Raw genomic sequence first — 22377 nt, 5'->3', positions numbered from 1 at the left:
TCATACCGAACTTTGTGGCTTTTATTGTTGTTATATTGATATGGCATTGTTTGGTATTTCTTTCTTTTCCTTTTTTTTTTTCTACATTTTTCCGAAGAAACTTTTGCTTCCCGCCGAAAAAAAATTTAGCTTAGCGACACCTGGGGCTTTCGTTTTCCACATAAGGTCAAACTATATGAGCGGATAACCGAGATTTAGTGAACCAATCAGAACGCTAGAAATGCAATATCCGAGGCTGAGAATTTAATAAATTGGTGATATTCATCAGTCCTTAATTGTCGTTTAAGAGAACACAATTATAGCAAGATTGTTAAATGCACAACTGTTTTGCCGTGGTTAAAAGCAATATGAACAACGCCATCAATGGCGAAAGGCTTGCGACATTCCACCCCATTGAAGATGAAATACCAGCGACTACAGAAATTCAGACAGTAGCAAACTCTGTAATCACCATTGACCTCGACTTTCAAAGCTGTGTTGTCAGCCAACTTCTTGAAAACGCAATCCTGGAGATAAAAGCAACCGATTACAGCCAGTTTTTACCTCAACTACTGACTAAGCTAAGCAGCGTATTTCAACTTCCTTAATAACAGTCATTTGAGTAATTCAGAGACAAAACTGAATTTGACAAATATTTATAAATAGATAAGAAATTTGAGCCATCAGTTCTTGCTCACAAAACAACCTTAAAGGCAGGATTGTTGAAGTTTAAAACCAAGCGCAGTAAGCTTTAGTTGTCTGTTAACGTAACAATAATTTTCCTACCTTTATCAGTCTATTATCCCTTCCATCATTGATCAGTTCTTCCACGCGCATTGTTTCCAATTTTTTGGGGACATGTCGCTTTGGAGAAGGATTAAAGAAGGATCGAAAGAAAATCACGGTCCATGCAGGAGTGTTAGAAGTGTAATCATGTGAAATACCGAGGAAAACGCTGTACGCTGTGAATCGAAGAACTTACCGATTGATTGGCAGAAAGCACTAAATGTGGAATCATGATGCGCGCAGTAAGCAAAACGATTTTGAAACTCATTGTTCCAATTCAAGATCTTCTACAGTTCGTGTGAAGTCGGGAAGGAATCTGAAATGTAACAACGGACATAAAAGCGGTTGTTCTTTTAACATATCCAGCAAAGCGTGAACTCTGACGTCGTATAATTTGCTAATACACAAATAATACACCTGACGAAACTCACATTTCAGCCTGTTGCCCTCAATACTCTCCTCTCAAATTTTCTTGATTTTGCAGCGATGGAAAAGCTTTGATTCCAGTTACTGACAGAAATCAAATCACTCAAAATTGTTCTGATACGCAGTGAAATGATGACCTCAGCGACGCTGAAGTCTCCAGCTTTCTGTTGCCCGTAAAAACGAGTTGCTTTTCTTCTCTCTCATTGGTTCTTAACAGCAAACATTGTCTCAGCATTTGAGCTGACGAATTGAAGTCTTTCTTGACGGCTTGACAAACGTTGTGCTTCCTTGAGTCACACATTCATTCCTATTCGTCGCCCAGTTGAAAATAAGAAATAAACATTGAAAAGGATTTATAGGATTTTGAGTTAACAGTTTCTGTAATCTCTGTTGTTTAACAAAGTGAAGCAACAATTAACTCAGAAGACCAGAAAGGTATCACTAAGAATTTAAACTATCTGCAAGCTTAAACACTACTGACTTTCAGTCACTGCGTTCCAAATAGAGGGAGGACTTCGTTTTAGTCTAGTCTCAATGAGGTATGACGTTGATTTTTCATTTAATATTGTGTACAACTTTGGGGAGCAGGGATGGTGCAGTGGTGTGAAAACATCGGATTTCCATACAAACACTGTTATTTCAAGCCTGTTTGCCTACACGTCAAAATGGCGTCGAAAACCGTGATAAGACCTATTTTGCCTTCACTTCAAGTCCGCTCCTACATACATGCAGGAACCTTATTGATTAATATCCACTACTAAGTGTACTTATAAACTTTTTGTCAAGGAAAATGTAAAACAATGAGTAAAACTTCGAAAATGGAAAGCATGAAAAATGCCAAACTATTTCTACAATAAACAATTATCGATAGTAAAAAGAAGGTCTGCCTTAAGATGATGGGAATGTAAAAGCTAGAACGAAACTAGGAAAAGGGAAAAAACTGGAATAGCTAACGTTACAATAAATAATTCTTAGCAGGTTTTTAAGGACAGCCAAAGTTCTCTTTGGTGGAGTTATGGTCAATCGGATATTTAGACAAAATACTCAAACTGTTCAATTTTCTTAAGAAACTGTGGTGTTGAGTGAAATGTTTGGTTTATAAACAGAGGTAATAACTGCACATAATGTGATTGGCAAAAGGTGAACGCTCAAAACTCCAGCACTAGAATATTTCATTTACGGTGGCCAAATTACCTTTTCAAATAAATCTGTTGATAAACCAAACAATTCCAGACCGTTTTGAATCTTTTTTGAAAGGCAAATATGTACAAGCGAATTCCTTCTGGATAGATATTCATGGAAATGAACCCTTGGGTGCCCCAACTACATAAAACGGCGTTCATTCCTCGTCAGTCATTTCAACAGGGTAGTGTTCTCCCGAAAAAGCTCTCTTAATGAAGAGCCATTGTTTGGAATACTTTCGGCAGATACTGAGTCCCTTAAGTTGAACTGGTCGCTCGGTAAGTCCAACAAAGCAAAGGCTGCAAGGAAGAGAACCTGAAAATATAGAATTAAAAAAAAGGGATGTCAGTGCCACAATTTGCAACAGCAGGTTTATTCCTGGGCAAACGTGAACTTTGGTTCGACTATATGTACTAATCCGTAAGGATTCGTCCAAAAAGTTATTGTTTCTCAGCTTTGCCTTAGACTTTTCTTTACCATTACATTACAATGAGCCTTTAAAATCATCTTTAATGAGCGAGTTGAAAACCTCAGTGAACTTTCAATACTAATCGGTTTCGAAGAAACCCTGCTCGCCAAAAAGAAAGCCAATCTGTTACCCAAAGTCCTCGGGCTCTTTGGCCAGCGGTTAGTCGCCGGCGTTGCCCCGCTGACAGAGGGCTCAACGATCTTTTCCAAGAAGAGGCCATCGGCCAAAATTAACAAGGTGCATGATGAGGCAATTACGGATGAGAGGGGAATTACAGGAACAACCCAGGTATGGTTTTATATTACGTTCGCCAGTTCTTTTAAAAAAGGGCCTTCACGAAGCAAATGACGTTTTTCAAACTCGCGCTTGCAAACTGAACGGTTTTGAGACGCTTGCTTTCACTTCTGATTTGTTTGGTGAGTCATGCTGTTTATTTAATTTGCATTAAGCCTTTCTATTTATTTCCAAAAGTTTGCCAATAAACTTTCTTTACCCATGCCAACTGAGATTTCATTACTTTATTTTGAAATGTTAAGGCACCTTAATACCTCAACTATTGAGAAATGGAACGCGTTTAAACAAATAATTTTGGGCTTGTTATAGGTAGCTTATTTAAGGAAACAGGTGTGAATTATACCTGTTTATTTTATATTAAGGCATTCGAGAAAGTCTTTAACATCTGTAATTTTGATCTTTTTGGCACTTTTCAGCAACCGAAACAACAGCACATGCAGCAAAAAAGGTAATTACATGTAAAAGCTTATCAATCTTGAATCTCTCATTTTTCTTGGAATTTAGAAATTTAGTTGTGAATCAACAATAATATTACCTCCGTGGTGTCCACAGCATAAAAGGTTCTTCTTATGTCATTGCCCTGAGGTCCTCGTAGTCTTATTGTCAATGTGTCTTCGTTTTCTAAGGGCTCTTCTGGTAGCAGCCCTCTTGCTTCTCTAATGGCCCTTTCATTAGCCTTAAAATATAATATTAGATAATAACATATAAAGTCTCAATATGAGCAGCTTTTCGTTATCTTGTGTTTTGTAGGGGGTGTCTACCGATAAAGCGGTCGATACTTTGGTCAACTGTCAGTCGATACATCGGACAATATTACATTGGTTGCAGTCAAGAATAAGTCATTATATGGCTGACACATTGGCTGATCATCAGTGAACCGTCGGCCGACATATCGACTGACAGTCGGTCAATCGGTCAAGTATCGGGTTTAGTATCGCTGATATATATGTTGTACATGAAGTTAATTTTTAGTCTTTGTTGTCTTTGTTGTCATCCATCCATAACAAAACTAAAATTAACTGAGGATCAACTACAACATATGCAACTTTTTTGCAAGGCACTAAGGAAGGGAATGCTAGTTGTCCAACAAGGTACATGCAGTCAACTGATCTTGGTCAAAACATGTTGAAATTTTTGAGATTTGATTTTTATTTTACCCAAACAAAATACACCACCACATTATTATTATTATTATTATTATTATTATTATTATTATTATTATTATTAATATTATTATTGTGCATAAATACAAAAGCATGATCGGATCTCTGGAACTTCCTTTTTTCTCCAGGAGACATAATTTGAACCTTATGGAACATTCTTTTTTGTTCAGGAGACATAATTTCAACCTTGTAACGTTTACTGGATTCATTACCTCAGCTGCAACTCTTCTCCTTTCCATTCCCTCTTCTGCTTCTAATCTCTGCCGATCCTGGTAAGGTCCAAGCCAAGAAACTTATTAATATTATGCATGAATGTGCTATCATCACCTCAATTATTGCTAGGAAGTCTTGACTAATTCAAGTCAAGTTACATACAGTGAATGTTATAAATAACTGTCCGTCTAAAACTTTCTAACAGGGCATCCCTCAGCTTCTTTTAGTTCTTACAGCTGTTTCACAATCGAATCCATTATTGGCCAAAACTAAAATTTCACATAATTTTTTCAAAAATAAATATTTTCTGCAAGTTACTTGATGTCTTGGGTACATGTTCCTGAGAGAGCTTTGCGCAAAGCTATTTTTTTCTTGGCCAACTGGAGAGCACTTTCAAATGACCCTTGGGGTGTGGATACTACATTTTCTTGATCATGGTTTCACTTGATTGATTTGAGGTGTACACTGTAGATTATGTTCTAAGCTTATTTTTCTATAACTTCCTATAAGTCTTTCCCACTTATTTAGTTTATAACGTTCACAATGGACATGTTCGCAAAATCTCGACGTAATATTACGGAGTTCATTCACTGAATCTGAAGGTAAAATTACAACGTTTGTTGTATTAAGAGTACGACGTAAAAGTACCACGTTCAATTTAGTGAGTAATTTCACGTCGTAATTATTACGTCGTAAACTTAATAAGTTAAAATCAAAGTGTCATTCTGAATGTTAATAAGTTAACATTCTCAATGTCTAATAAGTTAACATTCTGAATGTTTAATAAGTTAACATTCTCAATGTCTAATAAGTTAACATTCTGAATGTTTAATAAGTTAACATTCTCAATGTCTAATAGTTAACATTCTGAATGTTTAATAAGTTAACATTCTCAATGTCTAATAAGTTAACAGTTTGAGTGAATCATTTTCAGTTCGCCGCATTTCAAATCTAGGCTACAAAACGAACAACGGACCTTCATAGAAGAAACGATATGTACATTTAATATAGTGATAGACATCGAAACATCAACAATGCTACTGAGTACAAGATCATATTATTTACAGGGGAATAGAAGGCTACAAAGCGCACAACGGTAGTACTCCTCCCACCAATGTGGCCCTGGTTCGATTTCCGGACTCGGCGTCATATGTGGGTTGAGTTTGCTGTTGGTTATCGTCCTTGGTCCGAGAGGTTTTTCTACGGATACTCCGGTTTTTCCCGCTCCTCAAAAACCAACACTTCTAAATTCCAATTAGATTTGGAAAGTGTCCACAATTAGTGCTTTGTGCTAAATACATTGAACCTTAAATAAAGTGATTAATTTATCTTTTATTTTATTTTAAATCAAAGCTGAAATTATATGAAAATGAAATATGTTCAACCGAACAGTTTTGCGTATTTGCAGTGTTTACTTTCATTACAATATCAATGAAAACTCACGAAATTCACGACTCCATTCTACAAAATCTTTTTCAGAAATAGAATTCCGTAAATTTTTCATGGATGAAAACTATGAAAGGAATGAGAAGCAAATCACGACAGATAAAAAAGCTTTATAAGTAATATTTATAGCTAAATGAATTGAACTTTATCTTATGCATATAAAGTTTGTCATTCTCGCAAAGGAAAACAAAAGGAGATCTTCAAACGACGAACTCGACATATTTCAAAATGCTTCATACAAGAAAAGGAAGATCAGTGCTGTTTTTTTCGTTCGGTGGTCGAGGAGGGAATCACCTTTTCGTTTATTGTAACTGTATTTTGCCTTTCGTTACCTTTTATTTGTCAAGAAAGGAACTGATAGATCGGTTGTTTTGTTTGAACAATCATGACGAAACAACGGGAAAGTAAAAATTAGCATATTATTAGGCAACCAAATATCTACAATTAATCTGCAGCGAATTACCTAATTTGCTCCTGATAAAATCAGTAAGGATGTCAAACCAATTATAAGAAGGTAATTTGGGGGACAATGCAAAAAGATGTTTAAAAGAAGCAACGGCTACGGATAAAAAATAGACAGAAATAAATTGAAAGCATGGAACTATAGAGTTAAACTAAAACCGACAAAGGAAAACACGAATCGCTTGCATCACTGCGCTCAACTGACCGCTGTTTCAACATACCTCTGATAAGGTTTCTCCGTCATTCTTCGTTCCAGCTGTTCCACGTTAAGTTGCACGCGACAAGCGGGTTTGTGAATTGCGTGTTACATTGTACACAATGACACAGTGTTTCCTGGTTATTACCGACTAGGAAAATTCAACTTGAGAATTGCGCGCACGATGAGATTTCGGACTTTCCCTTGAAAGCCGATTTACCAAGCCCTTTCCCTCGTTTTTGTAGAATAATATTTTTTGAACGCATTACCTTCAAAATTTAAGAATGAGATTCGTCAACCTCTCCAAGTTTGTGCTCTCAAACTCGATCCGAGGGCTTTTCTCTTTTCTCGTGAAATCGAGGTCAGTTTACTCAATGAGAATCAAGTTTTGCTAGTGTACAGACGTATTTCCCTTTTATGACATTTTATTAGCTTTAAAACTTACAGCCCAAAGGTCAATTTACGCCTGTTACAGAGAGAAATCAATGCGTTGGAAGTTCGGTCTGAAGCTTTAAAGCTAAAATTCGGCAAAGTGCTTTACCGAACAAGCCTATTTTTGGTGTCTTCAGTTCTGGCAAAAACCAGTTCCCTAAACTCACTCCGATTGGTTGACATGACAAAAGGCTGTTTGTTGACTAAACGTTGGCTTAATTTGAATCCCATTATCAACAGTTAGCGGAAGTTTGCTAAGTTGTCTTTTTACGTTTGTCCATCCAACCTTGCACCATCAGTTTTCTTTTTCAGGCCGTGAATGTAAATGTTCCTAAATTAGATTCGATTTCACCACTTTTTTACACAGTAGGTGACTTCTACAGAGATTAAACAACATCTCGATAATCGAATAATTTATTCTGAAAAGATTTGGTCCGGAACGGATTTTAACCAGTAAACAGTGTTCGCCTCTTGTACGAAAATGTTTCCTGTATCTGAGTATTACGGGCAGAAATATTCTCTCCTAATCGAACTGTAATTCGGTATACATTTCACGGCTTTTACGTCTTAAATTTAAAGGCAAGGAGAACTTTGGACGCGAGAAGAATAAATGATATATTAAATCAATATATCAATCAAATGACTGAAAAAATTCGCCATTTAATCAGAAAGGTAAAGATTGAATGCAGTTAGTTTTGTTTACTTTCATAGGATAAGTGTAGCAATAACAGGCTTCTTTTAAGAGAGTATCTCTGATAATCAGTTAAGCACAGCTTATAATTATAAATATTTCTCAGAGACGTTGAATTAAGAAATTCGAAAATGTTCTCTTCTTTTCAGACGAAGAACTACGTGAGGAAAGGCATCAATTTTTTTCCGTTAGCATTGTACTCATCAACGAAATAAAGGGATTTTTTCAGATTATATCGAAATGGGAGATATGTTGAACGGTAAAGTATATTAGTCACCACCAAGAGAATTTAAGACAAGTGTTTGTTTAGGTACGTGCAGTGTACGTTTTATGAATTAATGAAGGTTTATAATAAAAACAAGATGTAAAAGCATGCACGACTCCAGCATCCTGTTTTCTGTTCGCTGTTTTTAATTTAGTTATTTCAACCAATTGTGTGTCCTCTAAACTTTTATCGGGCTAAGAAGTGCGGTTTGGAGCATTTGATATTGATTATGAGTTCTGTGGCGTGTTTGCTTTGTCTGCTGTTTGATCGCTTTATTTGAATCTGACCTCTTGTTTGTCCAAAGGCACTCAACGACAACATTAATTAAAGTTGATTAATTAAATCATGTGGTAATGCAGGAAACAACATTTTAAAAAATGTTGTTTCCTGCATTACCACATGATTTTATGGCCTTTCAAAAGGCAAATTTATGTAATTCTAGCACCGTTTTATCTGTTTAGATTCATTAGCTGAAAGTTTAAATTGCCGAAACTTTTAGTATCTTATTTGTCGACTTTACGAACAGCTGTTGGCTTCCCAAAACTATATGACGTTTTTCGCAGTTTAACATCGTATTTGTCCCTCCAGAAACAAAAAGGCCTGTCGGCTCAGCATTTCGAAAGTTTAAAGTGAACTTTCACTACAAAAGATAACGCTAGTTTTTCTTCATAGTTCAATCCGAATCTCTGAGGCAGGTGCTCTTTGTTCGCGCTTTTACCTTCCTTCTTGTTGAACTAAATTTATGCAGATAAATAGCAGTCGGCTTTTTAGTAGATCAGGGTATAACGTGCGATTAGCATTTATTTCAAGGATTGGATTGCGGGGAACATATTCAACATCCAATGGTTGAAGGCCAGTGATGAGAGTACAGGGTAGCCTAAGTAACAGACGCTTGAACTGATACTCTCGCGCTACCCTGTTACATCTCGCCATTTGACTCAAGCGCATTCTTTCAATGGAGTCCAGGGGAAAAGTTTGTGAAAACGGGTCGCTCGACATTATGCAAATACAGTTCGATCGCACGTGCGTGCTATCATGTCCAAATGTTGAGAGATACGCTACCTTGTAAACTGCTTTCGATCGTCAAAGAATATGGTCATTTGCGCCTTCAAGTAGAAATGTACGAGGAGAACAAGATTCGGCATTGTCATGGGATTCTCTGAAGCTTCATTGTCAAGACTTTTGTTCAAAAGTGTACATTTATTATCAAAAGCTACTGAAAATGAATTCAGGAATAAAAGAGTCCGATCGGACAGAAAATTTCACGACAACGAATTCAACAATGAAAACAATTCTTTGTCAAGTTTTTTAACAGCTGCTTATAAGTGTATATCTATTCGTTTTCTCAATACATATTTATTGGCAGTCCGTCATCATTCATAAAGATTCTGCTAAAGTACTTATTGTTTAATTTAGAGCGGTTTTCAATTAAGTGTCGGAAGTAATTACGCGTTTGCCTTGATGTTGCATCACTTCGTTTTGTGATTGGTTTACAAAACTCTAGAGCCACTTTCTCAATCAATGCAAAGCAAAACCAAAAACTAATCGTGACTTGATCGCACCCGTTTTCCCGCGTTTGCGGCCCGTTACATGTATTTACATCGAATTTTGATTGGTTCATCGCGCTCTTTGCGTCTGTTGCGATTAGCTCAAAGTATTCCCTACTCCAAAAACTGTGAGAAAACGGGTAGGGCAAGGGATTGTTGGATCGTGTGGGTAGACGGATGAGCATCGAGCCGACGAATTAGTGCATTTTTCGGCATTTTCTAGGGCTATCGTAGCTCTTGTTAAACAGTTTTCGCCTAAAAGGCTATATACTGAGTATTTCCTATCCGGCTATAGAAAAATCAACTTAATCATCGGCGCAAACTCCATCCTTCTATCCAAACGATAACTAGTACCAGTCTCCCCATGGTTTCTGGAGTGGTTTTACAACACTCAATTCAAAACCGCTCTATTGAAGAAAACAAAATTTGGAATGGATGATTACGCCAGTTAATTACGAGTTTTCTGGTGTGGGTTGCCCTCAGTTCCTTCTGTGGCAGGGGAACTTCTTCAATCATGATCCGGGTCACAGAGTTTCATCCCGTGTAAGCATCACCACCTTTCTTCATTACGCAGTTTCCAACATTGATTCCCACTCGGACTGTTCCCTTGGCAATTCCTTCGCAATATACTCCAATCTGCGTTGTTCTGTGTATGTTTGTGTTCGAGTCATTGTGGTTTTTATAGATATTGATGAGACCATCAATGGCGAGAGGTTTGCGACATTCAGCGCCGTTAAAAGTAAAATACCAGCGCTTACAGCAATTTAAGCAGCAAGCAATTCGAAGATCACCGTTGAACTCTGCTTTTAAAGCTGTGATATCAGCCTGCTTGATAAAGACGCATTCCAAAAATTATAAACAAATAAGGTTTCCAGTTTATCGACATCATAAATGAAAGTTTCTTTTATTCAACTAAGTTTTAAAGTTCTCACTCAGTTCTAAATCCAGTGTCCGACAGTTTCTCAATTCCTCCTTCAAAGATAATATTTTGTTGAACGAAGAATTCATTGATGTGAAGCTGTTATAAGATGGGCATATTATGCTTTACCTGTATCAATAATGATTTTGGGCAGCAGGGATAACGCAGGGGTGAGAGAACTCGCCTGCCATCAATGTGGTCCGGGTTCGATTCCCGTATCATGCGTGTCACATGTGGGCTGAGGTTGTAATTGGTTGTCATCCTTCTTGCCCCCCCCCCCCCCCCCTCCCTCCACTCACCCCCACTATTGCTTGCTGCTTTCAAATCAAAGGAGCACTATCACGTAGATTTGCTGTATGTTGGTCAAAACTGATCAAATATTTGACAAAGACTGAACCTCTTTTCTAACATGAAATTACGCTTAGAGCACCGGGCGAAAATATAAAATGATTTCTCCGAGGGCGAATCTACTATAATCCTTTTTAGCAATTTTTCCAAAACACTCAGAAGTTTCAAGTTTCAATCCAATTCCATCGTAGTATCAAAAACCAAATATGAATTATACTAGTTTCTCTGCACTTGTACGGTTGTCGTCAACAAAGCTGGACTATCATTTGCTGTGAGTGACACTCAAAATAGGTGACACTGCTCCTTAGCGCAATCTGTGTATTTTCACCCCTTTCTTAAATAACGAACGTGGGCCTGCAGTAATTGGCATTACCTGTTGTGTTCACCCTGTCCCTGCCGGTAACTGAGTATCATATCTTATTTTTGTCTTTTTGTGATTAATTTTGTGTCTTCTATGATGTTGTGTTTAGGCGAAAGAAAGGTAAATTGCCATTTTCAACCTTTCGGTTACTTCCGACTCCCATGACTTAACCCGTGTTACCGGCGCATTATTGGCTTTATTTAGATACCAGTTGATCTTGGACATTCCCAAGCAAGAAAGTCGGTGTAGTTTCGGGGCAATTAGGATAATATTTGGTGGGGATGGGCAGGTAAGACGGGTAATATAATTGTTAAATTTTTTGTTGAGGGTTCATGTTTGTTTATTGCAACCAGTCAGCGATTTGTTTGTTGTAAAGTGTTCGGAAAAAAGAACTTTTTCCTTAGTAGTGATTTCACCGACAGCGCTGTTCTACATTTCGCAGAAAAAGCGTTTGACAAGGCATAAGGTTGATGTCGTAGTTAATGTTTTTTAAAGGTAGATGTTTCATGTTTCATTATCAAATTAATTTCCCGACAATCTGCGCTAATTCTTTTTCAGAATCACAATAATTTTGAGTAAGATTTTCAGAAAGTTGGCGCCTACCTGTTTTGTGGGATCATAGGTCGTGTTTCATAGCTTGCAGATGTCAATGTCATGTCTACTTCCAAAACAAAGCACACCTCTGTTTTTGAATCATTGTCACAATAAAAAGCACGCTATCGGCTATTCGGACACACAAACAATTCAACCAATGACCACGTTATCAAAGCCCTTTTAATCATTGTTTTCAAGCATACATCCCAATTTTTATTAATTTCACTATCCACGCATCTACTTTACATCAAACCTAGGAAAAAGCTGTTTATTTTATGCAGAGGAAATGAAAAAGACCTTATAGGATTAAGAGTCCACCTTTGCTGTGATTTTTCTTGTCCTCAGCTGTTTTTCTGCCCACAGCTATTACTGTGGTGGAGGAACCTCTTCAATCATGATGCGGGTCACAGAGTTGTATCCGGTGTAAGCATCCACAGAAGCTTTGTACCCCGCGCATTTTCCAACATTGATTCCCACTCGAACTGCTCCCTTGGGGATTCTCTCACAGTAACCTCCAATCTGAGTTGTTTTGTGTATGTTGGAGTCCGTTTTCCCTTGGTTTCTATAAATGTGCATGAGACCATCAATGGCGAGAGGATGGCGGCATTCCACACCATTGAAAGTAAAATACCAGCGCGAACAGCAATTTAGGCAGTAAGCAATCCTGAAATCGCCATTGTACTCAACTTTCAAAGCTGTTTTATCCGAAAGCTTGTTAAAAACACAATCCTGAAAAGAAATAAAAACCAATGATTTGCTTTGTTTTCCGCCATCTATAAGCAAAAGTTAGTTACGATATTGTAACAACAGAACATGAAATTGCTAATTCCTTAAGTGATTGATTTGTAGGATCTCTTTAATTAACTCTGTCAATATCGTTTTGTAGCTTAGCTGGCATAATTTACTAAGATATAAAGCATATATTGGTGATATTCATCAATTCTTGCTTTTCGTTTACTGAGAACGCCATTATAGTAAGATTGTTAAATGCACAACTGTTTTGCCGTGGTTAAAAGCAATATGGGCAACGCTATCAATGGCGAAAGGCTCGCGACATTCCACCCCATTGGAGGTGAAATACCAGCGACTACAGCAATTCAGGCAGCCGCAAACTCTGTAATCACCATTGAACTCGACTTTCAAAGCTGTGTTGTCGGCCAACTTCATGAAAACGTAATCCTGGAAATAAAAGCAACCGATTACAGCCAGGTTTTACCTTAACTGAGCTTAGCAGGGTATTTCAACTTCCTCAATAACAGTCATTTGAGTAATTCAGAGACAAAACTGAATTTGACAAATATTTATAAATAGATAAGAAATTTGGGCCATTAGTTCTTGCCCTCAAAACAGCCTCAAAGGCAGGATTGTTAAAGTTCAAAACCAAGCGCAGTAAGCTTTAGTTGTCTGTTAGCGTTTCATAATAATTTTCTTACCTTTATCAATCCACTGTCCCTTCCATCATTGATGTTCTTCCACGCGCATTGCTTCCAGTTTTTCTGCATGGCCTGGCCTCCCTGTTCGCCCTTAGCTCCCTGGTTACCCTGTGCTCCCTTAGGTCCCTCAGGTCCCACAGGTCCCTTATCACCGGGTGCTCCCGCTGGTCCTTGGTCTCCCTTGGCTCCATCTCTTCCATTCAGCCCAGGCACCCCAGGCACTCCAGGTACACCGCTGACCGAAGCACTGATGACTGGCGGGCACTTGGTGTTCATCTTCTGTTCATGAAAAAGTAACAGTAAAATTATATTTTCCTGTACGCAATAGTTGGTTGAATAAAATTTCAAAAATTATTCAGTTGAAATCGGCATGTACTAAAACCAGGAACACCGGAACATTCCGGAACACCGGAACACCGGAACACCCTGGAACACCGGAACACTCCGGAACACCGGAACACCCCGGAACACCGGAGCAACGAATTTGACGGTGTTGTTTTGTTTTCCCATTACAGACCATGTAAACAATAAAATGTCAATGTAATTTGTTTACCCACGTATAACGAAAGAGCTTAGAAGCAGGCGCTAAAAATTTAGAAAAAAAGGAAAAAGAAAGACAGAAAGAAAGAACGAATAAATAAAAAATAAAGAAAGAAAGAAATAAGTAAATGAAGAAATAAAGAAATAAGCAGGTAAGGAGGTAAAGAAAGGAACAAAAAAAGAATCAGAAAGGAAGGCACTCCCCCCCCCCCCCCCTTCACAATCTTAGACGCAAAATTCCACTCCCGTAAAAGGAAGTTGTAGCTTTTAAAGGAATATTTAACTTTTCCAATTACAACAGTGATAATAATAGAAATGACCGGTCTGTACGACTCACTCACTGTTTTTAAAGTTACGCACCGATGGGTGGTATGTTGTAACAAAAGGCAAGATTTGTTTCCAATTTTTTTTTTTGTTGTAGAGCCGACTGTCTTTCGGCGAAGCTGACTTCTGATAACGTTGTCTGTATCATCTTGTTGGGGTATCCGCGCGTTATGAAGCGCGATTTAAAGTTGGAGATACTTTCTTCAAACTTTGTTTCAGAAGAGTTTGTTCTCAGTAGTCTGAGTGCTTCGCCTTTAATAAAACCTCTTTTCACACCCAGTGGATGGCTCGAGATATAATGTGTATACTGAAAGGTTTCAGTAGGCTTGTAATACGTATGGATCAATTCATTAGGATCGATTCATTACTAAAACGTTCTCCTTTGAAGATAATTGTGTCAAGAAAGCTTGTCTCATTCTCTGAAATTTCGGCCGTAAATTTAATTGTTAGTTTGTTCACTGAACAGGTTAATTTCAATTTTTGTCACTTTCCCACTGTGAGAAAATGTCATCAATAAAACGTTTCCTTTCTATTGTTTTTTTTGTTGTTGTTGTTGTTGTTGTTTTTTTTTTTTTTTTTTTGCTTTGACTTATCATTTTTGTTTCAATAACGGTCATAAAGATGTTTGCAAATGCAACGGCCATTTTTGTACCTATTGCAGTTCCATGGGTCTGAAGATAATTGTTTCCAACAATTGTTTGCTACCCGGACCCGCCGTCATATGAAGGTAGAGTTTGTTGTTTGTTTTTCTCCGGGTTCTCCGGTTTTCCTCCCTAACCCTAAAACCAACACTTCTAAATTCTAATTCGATCTCATACTCGTACACCTTATAACGAGCTCTAAGCTCTTTCGTTATACGTGGGTAAACAAATTACATTGACATTTTATTTTTTACATGGTCTGTAATGGGAAAACAAAACAACACCGTCAAATTCGGTGTTCCGGGATGTTCCGGGGCGTTCCGGTGTTCCGGTGTTCCGGTGTTCCTGGTTTTAGTACATGCCGTTGAAATCTCTGGAGTTTATTTTGCCTTGCGATTCACTGGAACACTACAATATCGTAACTTACTTAAGGCAGGAAATAATTTTTAACATTTTAAACGGTGCGTTAATTATAGCCAAACAATGCTAGCAAAGAAACACATAGAACGCGAGATGACATAAAATGGAAGGAGATCGCAGTGCGATTATTTAATATTAGAGCGAGCTTGGAGACATGTCGCACTGGAGAAGGATCAAAGAAGGATCGCAAGAAAAACGCGGTCCATGCAGGAATGTTAGAAATGTGAACATGTGAAAACTGAGGAAAACGCTGCACGCTGTGAATCGAAGAACTTACCGATTGATTGGCAGAAAGAACCCAAAGTGGAATCATGATGCACGCAACAAGCAAAACGATTTTGAAACTCATTGTTCCGATTCAAGTTCTTCTACAGTTCGTGTGAATTCGGGAAGGAATCTGAAATATAAAAATCGACATAAAAACAGTCATTCTTTTAACATATCCAACAAAGCGAAAATTCTCACCTCGTATAATTTGCTAATACACAAATGAATCAAGGGGGCCATCACTAAAACAAAAAATATTTAAAACATAGACCTCACGAAACTCACATTTCAGCCTGTTGCCCCCAATACTCTCCTAACAAATTTTCTTGATTTTGCGGCGATGGGGAAGCTTTGATTCCAGTTACTGACAAAAACAAAATGACTCAAAATTGTTCTGATACACAGTGAAATGATGACCTCAGCAACGCGGAAGTCTCCAGCTTTCTGTTGCCCGTAAAAACGAGTTGCTTTTCCTCTCTCTCATTGGTTCTTAACAGCAAACATTGCCCCAGCGTTTGAGCTGACGAATTGAAGTCTTTCTTGACGGCTTGACAAACGTTGTGCTTCCTTGAGTCACACATTCATTCCTATCCGTCGCCCAATTGAAAATAAGAAATAAACATTAAAAAGCATTTATAGGATTTTCAGATAACAGTTTCTGTTAATCTCTGTTGTTTAACAAAGTGAAGTAACAATTATCTCAGAGGACCAGATAAGGTATAACTAAGAATTCAAACTATCTGCAAGCTTAAACACTACTGACTTTCAGTCACTGCGTTCCAAATAGAGGGAGGACTTCGTTTTAGTCTAGTCTCAATGAGGTATGACATTGATTTTTCATTTAATATTGTGTACAACTTTGGGGAGCAGGGATGGTGCAGTGGTGTGAAAACTCGCCTCCCACCAGTGTGGCCCGGGTTCGACTGATTCCCGGACTCGGCGTCATTTGTGGGTTGAGTTTGTTGTTGGTTCTCGTTCTTGCTCCGAGGAGTTTTTCTCCGGGTACTCCGGTTTTCCCCGCTCCTCAAGCACCAACACTTCTAAATTCCAATTCGATTTGGAAAGTGTCCCCAATTAGTGCTCTGCGCTAAATAAATTGACACTTAAATAAAGTGATTTATTTATTTTTTATTTCATTTTAAATCACAGCTGAAATTATATGAAAATGAAATATGTTCAACCGAACAGTTTCAAACGCGTGCTTGCTTATTCGCAGTGTTTATTTTCATTACAATATCAATGAAAACTCACGAAATTCACGACTTGATTCTACGAAATGTTTTTCAGAAATATACTTCTGTAAATTTTTCATGGATGGAAACTATGAAAGGAACGAGAAGCAAATCACGTCAGATTAAAAAGCTTTATTTATAAGCAATATTTGTGACTAAGGCCCGGTTCAGACGCCGAACTTTTCATGGGCCGAACCTAATACCTCAAATTAAGTACATGAAAAGTTCGGCGTCTGAATCAATTGAGAACGGCTGTTTCAATTTGGAACGGCTCAGCCGTTCTTCCCGCCTGGCTCAGCCGGGAAGAACGGCTTTGATTCAGACGCCGAACTTTTCATGAGCCGAACCTAATGCATAAATTATTATAACGTATTTCAAATAAAAAAAAAAATAAAAATAAAAAACAACGCTGACATTTCGATTGGTTTTGCTTCAAGTAAATTAAGTTCGGCTAATTAAGTTCGGCGTCTGAATCAAAAGGCGGGATTTTCTTGATTTGGGCCGACCTTAATTTGAATTAAGTTCGGCTCATGAAAAGTTCGGCGTCTGAACTGGGCCTAAATGAATTGAACTTTATTTTAAGTATGCATAAACAGTTTGTATCATTCTCGCGAGGAAAAGAAAAGGAGATCTTCAAACGACGAACTCGACATATTTCAAAATGTTTCAAACAAGAAAATAAAGATCAATGCGGTATTTTTTTTTTCATTCGATGCTAGAGAAGGGAATCATCTTTTCTTTTTTTTTTCACTGTAATTTTCACCGCTTTCGTTGTTTGTCAAGAAAAGGAACTGATAGATCGTTTGTTTTGTTTGACAATCATGACAAAACAACTGGAAAGTAAAAATTAGCATATTATTGGGCAACCACATATCTACAAATAATCGGCAACGAATTACGTAATTTGCTCCTGGTAAAATCCGAAGGGATATCATACCAACTACAAGAAAGTAATTTGGGGATAATGCAAAAAAATGTTTAAAAGAAGCAATGGCTACGGATAAAAAATAGAAATAAATTGAAAACATGGAGCTATAGAGTTAAACTAAAACCGACAAATGAAAACACGAATTGCTTGCATCACTGCCCTCAACTGACCGCTGTTTCCACATACCTCTGATAAGGTTTCGCCGTCATTCTTTGTCCAAGCTGTTCCACGTTAAGTTGCGTTCGACAAGTGGGTTTATAAATTGCGTATAACATTGTAGACGATGAGACAGTGTTTCCTTGTTATCACTGACTAAAAAACTTGAGAATTGCGCGCACGATGAGATTCCGGACTTTTCCTTGAAAGCCGATTTAAACCAAGCCCTTCCCCGCGTTTTTCTAAAATAATATTTTTTGAACGCATTGCCTTCAAAGTCTCGAACGTGACTCATCTACCTCTCCAAGTTTGTGCTCTCAAACTAGATCCCAGGGCTTTTCTCTTAATCCCGTGGAATCGAGGTTAGTTTGCTCAACGAGAATCAAGTTTTGCTAGTGTACAGACGTATTTCCCTTTTAAGACATTTTATTAGCTTAAAAGCTCACAGCTCGAAGGACAATTTACGCCTGTTACAACGAGAAATCAATGCGTTCGAAGTTCGGTCTGAAGCTTTAAAAGGTAAAATTCAGCAAAGTGCTTTACCGAACAAGCCTATTTTTGGTGTCTTCAGTTCTGGCAAAAACGAGTTCCCTAAACTCCCTCTGATTGGTTGACGTGACAAAAGGCTGTTTGTTGACTTAAAGTTGGATTAATTTCAGTTCTATTATCAACAGCCAGTGGGAGTTTGTTAATTTGTATTTTTGCGTTTCTCCATCCAACCTTGCACCATCAATTTTCTTTTCCAGGCGATGAATGTAAATGTATGTTAACCCTCCTAAATTAGATTCCGTTTTGCCAGATTTTCACACAGGAAATGACTTCTACAGAGATTAAACAACATCTCGATAATGGAATAATTTATTCTGAAAAGATTTGGTCTGGAACGGATTTTAACCGGTAAACAGTGTACGCCTCTTGTACGAAAATGTTTCCTGTATCTGAGTCAGTGCGGGAAAAAGTATTTTCTCCCGATCGAACTGTAATTCGGTATATATTTCACGGCATTTACTTCTTATATTTAAAGGCAAAGAGAGCTTTGGACGCGAGAAGAATAAATGATATATTAAATCAATATCAATCAAAATTCGTTATTTGTATTAGAAAGCCGGTAAAGAAATGGTGTAACAGTGTATTTCTGCCGTTAGTTTTGTTTACTTTCATAGGATTACTGTAGCACTAACTAACAGGCATTTTTTGAAAGAGCATCTCTGATAATCAGTTAAGCAGAGGTTATAATTATAAATATTTCTCAGAGACGTTGAATTATGTTCTCCCGTTTTCATACGAAGAACTACGTGAGGAAAGGCATCAATTTTTCCCTTTAGCATTGTAATTATCAACGAAATAAAGGGATTTTTCAGATTATATCGAAATGGGGGATATGTTGAACGGTAAAGAGTATAAATTGTTCAAAAGTATATTCGTCGCCACCAAGCGAATTTAAGACAAATGTCTGTACGTTTCATGAATTGATTAAGGTTTATAACGTGCGATTAGCATTTATTTCGAGGATTGGATTGCGGGGAACATATTTAACAACCAATGGTTGAAGGCCAGTGATGAGAGTACAGGATAGGCTGGGTAACAGACGCTTGAACTGATACCCTAATTATACTATTAATAATTCAGGAATAAAAGACTCCAATCGGACAGAAAATCTCACGACAACGAATTCAACAATGAAAACAATTCTTTGTCAAGTTCTTTTAACGGCTGTTTATAAGTGTATATCTATGCGTTTATTTAATACGTATTTATTGGCACACTCTGTGATCATACATGAAGATTCTTCTAAAGCACTTGTTGTTTAAATTAGAGCGGTTTTCCATTAAGTGTCGGAAGTAATCATGAGCTTACCTTAATTTTGCATCACTTCGCTCTGTGATTGGTTTACAAAACTCTAGCCACTTTCTAAACCAATGAAAAGCAAAATCAAGACTAATCATGACTTGATCGCACGCGTCTTCCCGCGCCTGCAGCCCGTTACATGTATTATATTTGGATCGAATTTTGATTGGTTCATCGCGCTCTTTGCGTCTGTTGTGATTAGCTCAAAGTATTCCCTACTCCAAAAACTGTGAGAAGACGGGTAGGGGCAAGGGATTGTGGGATCGTGTGGGTAGGCGGATGGATATCGCGCCGACGAGTAAGTGCGTTTTTTGGCATTTTCTCGGGCTATCGTAGCTCTTGTTAAATATTATTCGCCTTAAAGAGAATTTCCTATACAAGTGACTGTAGAAAATTTACGATAACATAATTTATCCCATGCCATAGAGAATACAGCCAATCAGAAAGCTAGAAATCCGTTGCATATTCTGCGGTATGCAACGAGTAGTATTCCACGAAAATATCCCGGCGTTCCTTGTGGCCTACAAATTTTTCCCGCCGACAGAAGCCGAAAGGTCGATTGAAGAGCCTGTGGCTGGTCAAAATTTTCATTTAGAAAAAATTACTATCAACAACTAAAACATGAAAAAAGAATACCCCAGTTTTGACCTTAATTTTGAATTTCTGAAACCAGACGTCGAAAAGGAAAGTTAATTTAATGAGTGGCATGGGATAAATTAGTTATGCAATGCTTTCTCGTGGTATACCGTGAATATCCCACTCGTGACTTGATTTTTCTTTGTATACTCACACGCCTAAAGAATCGTGTGTATACTAAGAAAAATCAAGTCACTCGAGCTCGTTGGATATTTTACGGTATACCACTCGAAAGCATTGCATAACTTAGTATATCCATCACTCGTACCAGGCTTCCCGTGGTTTCTGGAGTGGCTAATTAATTTGGTTTTGGTTTTACAACACTCAATTCAAAACCGCTCTATTGAAGAAAACAAAATTCCGAATGGAAGATAAGGCCAGGTAATTACGAGTTTTCAGGTGTGGGTTGCCCTCAGTTTCTACTGTGGCGGGGGAACTTCTTCAATCATGATACGGGTCACAGAGTTCCATCCGGTGTAAGCATCAGCAGCTTTCATCCCCACGCAGCTTCCGACATTGATTCCCACTCGATCTGTTCCCTTGGGGATTCCTTGGCAATATCCTCCAATCTGCGTTGTTCTGTGTATGTTGGTGTTCGAGTCTGTGATTGTGGTTTTTGTAGATGTTGATGAGGCCATCAATGGCGAGAGGTTTGCGACATTCAGCATCGTTAAAAGTAAAATACCAGCGCTTACAGCAATTTAAGCAGTAAGCAATTCGGTGATCACCGTTGAATCTCTGCTTTTAAAGCTGTGGTATCGGCTTGCTTGATAAAGACGCATTCCTAAAGTTATAAACAAATGGCGTTTCTAGTTTATCGACATCTTAGATGAAAGTTCTTTTTTTATTAGTAAAGTTTTAAAGTTGTCACTCAGTTCTAAATCAAACTTTCGACACTTTCTCAATTCCTTCTTGAAACATCAGTTTGTGTTGAATGAAGAATTCACTGATGAGAAGCTAATGTAAGATGGAGATGACATGCTAAGTTATCTGCATCAATGATGATTTTACCGTCACCAATGATAAAATTATTGTCAACTACGTCATGTCTCGATTTTGGAGAATCTGTTAAAACTTTGTAAGCAATGGCTTTACCAGTTACAGTATACAATGGGACTTGACCAAGTCAGAGCGGAGCGATATCCAATTTTTAAAACAGAAACTATATTGACTACAGCTTGGTTATGTAGAGGAGTCTTTGAATAAATCCCAGTACAAATACAGCGCGATATTTGTACAGTTAGATATCTGAGATGTGAAAAACCACTTTGGTGGTAAAAACAGTTTTCCAACAAGCGCCCACTCATGTAGAAAAGCTTAAGTTGGATAACAAATCTCTTGAGAGATGTTTTGGTGTGTACTCGGGTTTTTTTTTTGTATTTTGACGCGCCCTTCGGGCACGTTAAAACAAAAATAAAAATACTACACACCAAAACATCTAATAAGATATATGTATTTTCATTTTTACCTTAATCAATCCGTAGTCCCTACCATCACCCTTCTTCCACGCGCATTGTTTCCAGTTTTTTTGCATCGCCGGGTTGCCCTGCTCACCTTTCGCTCCCTGGGTACCCTGTTCTCCTTTGGGTCCCTCAGGACCTACAGGTCCCTTGTCACCGGGTGGCCCTGGTGGTCCTTGATCTCACTTGGCACCATGTTGTCCATTTAGCCCTGGTATTCCAGGTAGGCCTGGTATCCCATTGGTTGCACAGTTCATGGCCAAAGAGGACGGGACCTTTAGCCCCATGGTTATGCGCTTTTCCGAATGACAAAAATAACAGAGCTCATTAATACTAATACATGTATTTCTTCAGTGGTTGCAGATGATTCCATGGCAAAGATTATCGAATTTTCTTCTTGTCTATATTTTTAGATCTGTATCAATTACAGCCGATTTACATGCTGTGTATTTATGTGAACGCGGATTTTCAGATACGAATCGAAGGTTGTGAATTAACGTCATAATGAGAACCCGTTCATGATCGGGCAACACCGATGAAAATTTCGTCAAAGAATGAGTCCGCAGCATAAACACTCAGTTTCTGAAATATTCAGTTATCAATGAACGTTGTTGGTTTTGAAAGCCTCGAGCTTGCGCGACAAAACCAAAAGGTATAGTATGAGTAGCTGTAGACTTTTCGCAATTCGGGTGTAATTTCACATTTCTCCATGTCATAAC

General features: G+C 38.0%; 2 protein-coding genes and 1 pseudogene across 5 annotated transcripts in view; all 3 read right to left on the bottom strand.

Annotated features, from left to right (window-relative positions):
* Positions 1-1786, bottom strand: part of LOC146480615 (uncharacterized) — an 85645-nt gene extending 83859 nt beyond the window's left edge. Inside the window, exons 1-2 of the mRNA XM_085109389.1 lie at positions 1197-1786; positions 962-1081 (exon numbers count right to left, since the gene is read on the bottom strand). Of these exons, the coding sequence (XP_084965515.1) occupies positions 962-1033 (72 nt within the window). The 5' untranslated portion in view covers positions 1034-1081; positions 1197-1786. The remainder of the gene's footprint in view (positions 1-961; positions 1082-1196) is intronic.
* A 10149-nt stretch (positions 1787-11935) lies between these two features.
* LOC146480614 (collagen triple helix repeat-containing protein 1-like) lies at positions 11936-18624 on the bottom strand. 3 transcript variants are annotated; one of them, XM_085109868.1, is made up of 5 exons: positions 17745-18623; positions 15684-15985; positions 15409-15528; positions 13207-13485; positions 11936-12502 (listed from the first exon to the last, which is right to left on the bottom strand). In XM_085109868.1, the coding sequence occupies exons 3-5, from the start codon at positions 15478-15480 to the stop codon at positions 12140-12142; spliced, it is 714 nt and encodes a 237-aa protein (XP_084965994.1). In that variant the 5' UTR covers positions 15481-15528; positions 15684-15985; positions 17745-18623; the 3' UTR covers positions 11936-12139. The 3 variants fall into 3 exon arrangements, with proteins under 3 accessions (XP_084965994.1, XP_084965995.1, XP_084965996.1); XM_085109869.1 differs by lacking the exon at positions 15684-15985 and having other exon boundaries at positions 17745-18624; XM_085109870.1 differs by lacking the exon at positions 17745-18623 and having other exon boundaries at positions 13207-13482; positions 15684-16757.
* A 1993-nt stretch (positions 18625-20617) lies between these two features.
* LOC146480613 (collagen triple helix repeat-containing protein 1-like) lies at positions 20618-22032 on the bottom strand (annotated as a pseudogene). Its single transcript, XR_014864741.1, has 2 exons — positions 21667-22032; positions 20618-20982 (listed from the first exon to the last, which is right to left on the bottom strand). The product of XR_014864741.1 is annotated as a collagen triple helix repeat-containing protein 1-like (transcript).
* Positions 22033-22377: the final 345 nt, after the last annotated feature.

Source organism: Pavona decussata, unplaced genomic scaffold (assembly GCF_977016875.1).
Source record: "Pavona decussata unplaced genomic scaffold, jaPavDecu1.1 SCAFFOLD_53, whole genome shotgun sequence".
NCBI classification, from domain to species: domain Eukaryota; kingdom Metazoa; phylum Cnidaria; class Anthozoa; order Scleractinia; family Agariciidae; genus Pavona; species Pavona decussata.
Note: the sequence above shows the minus strand (reverse complement) of the source record. Positions and strands in the feature narration are given on the sequence as shown.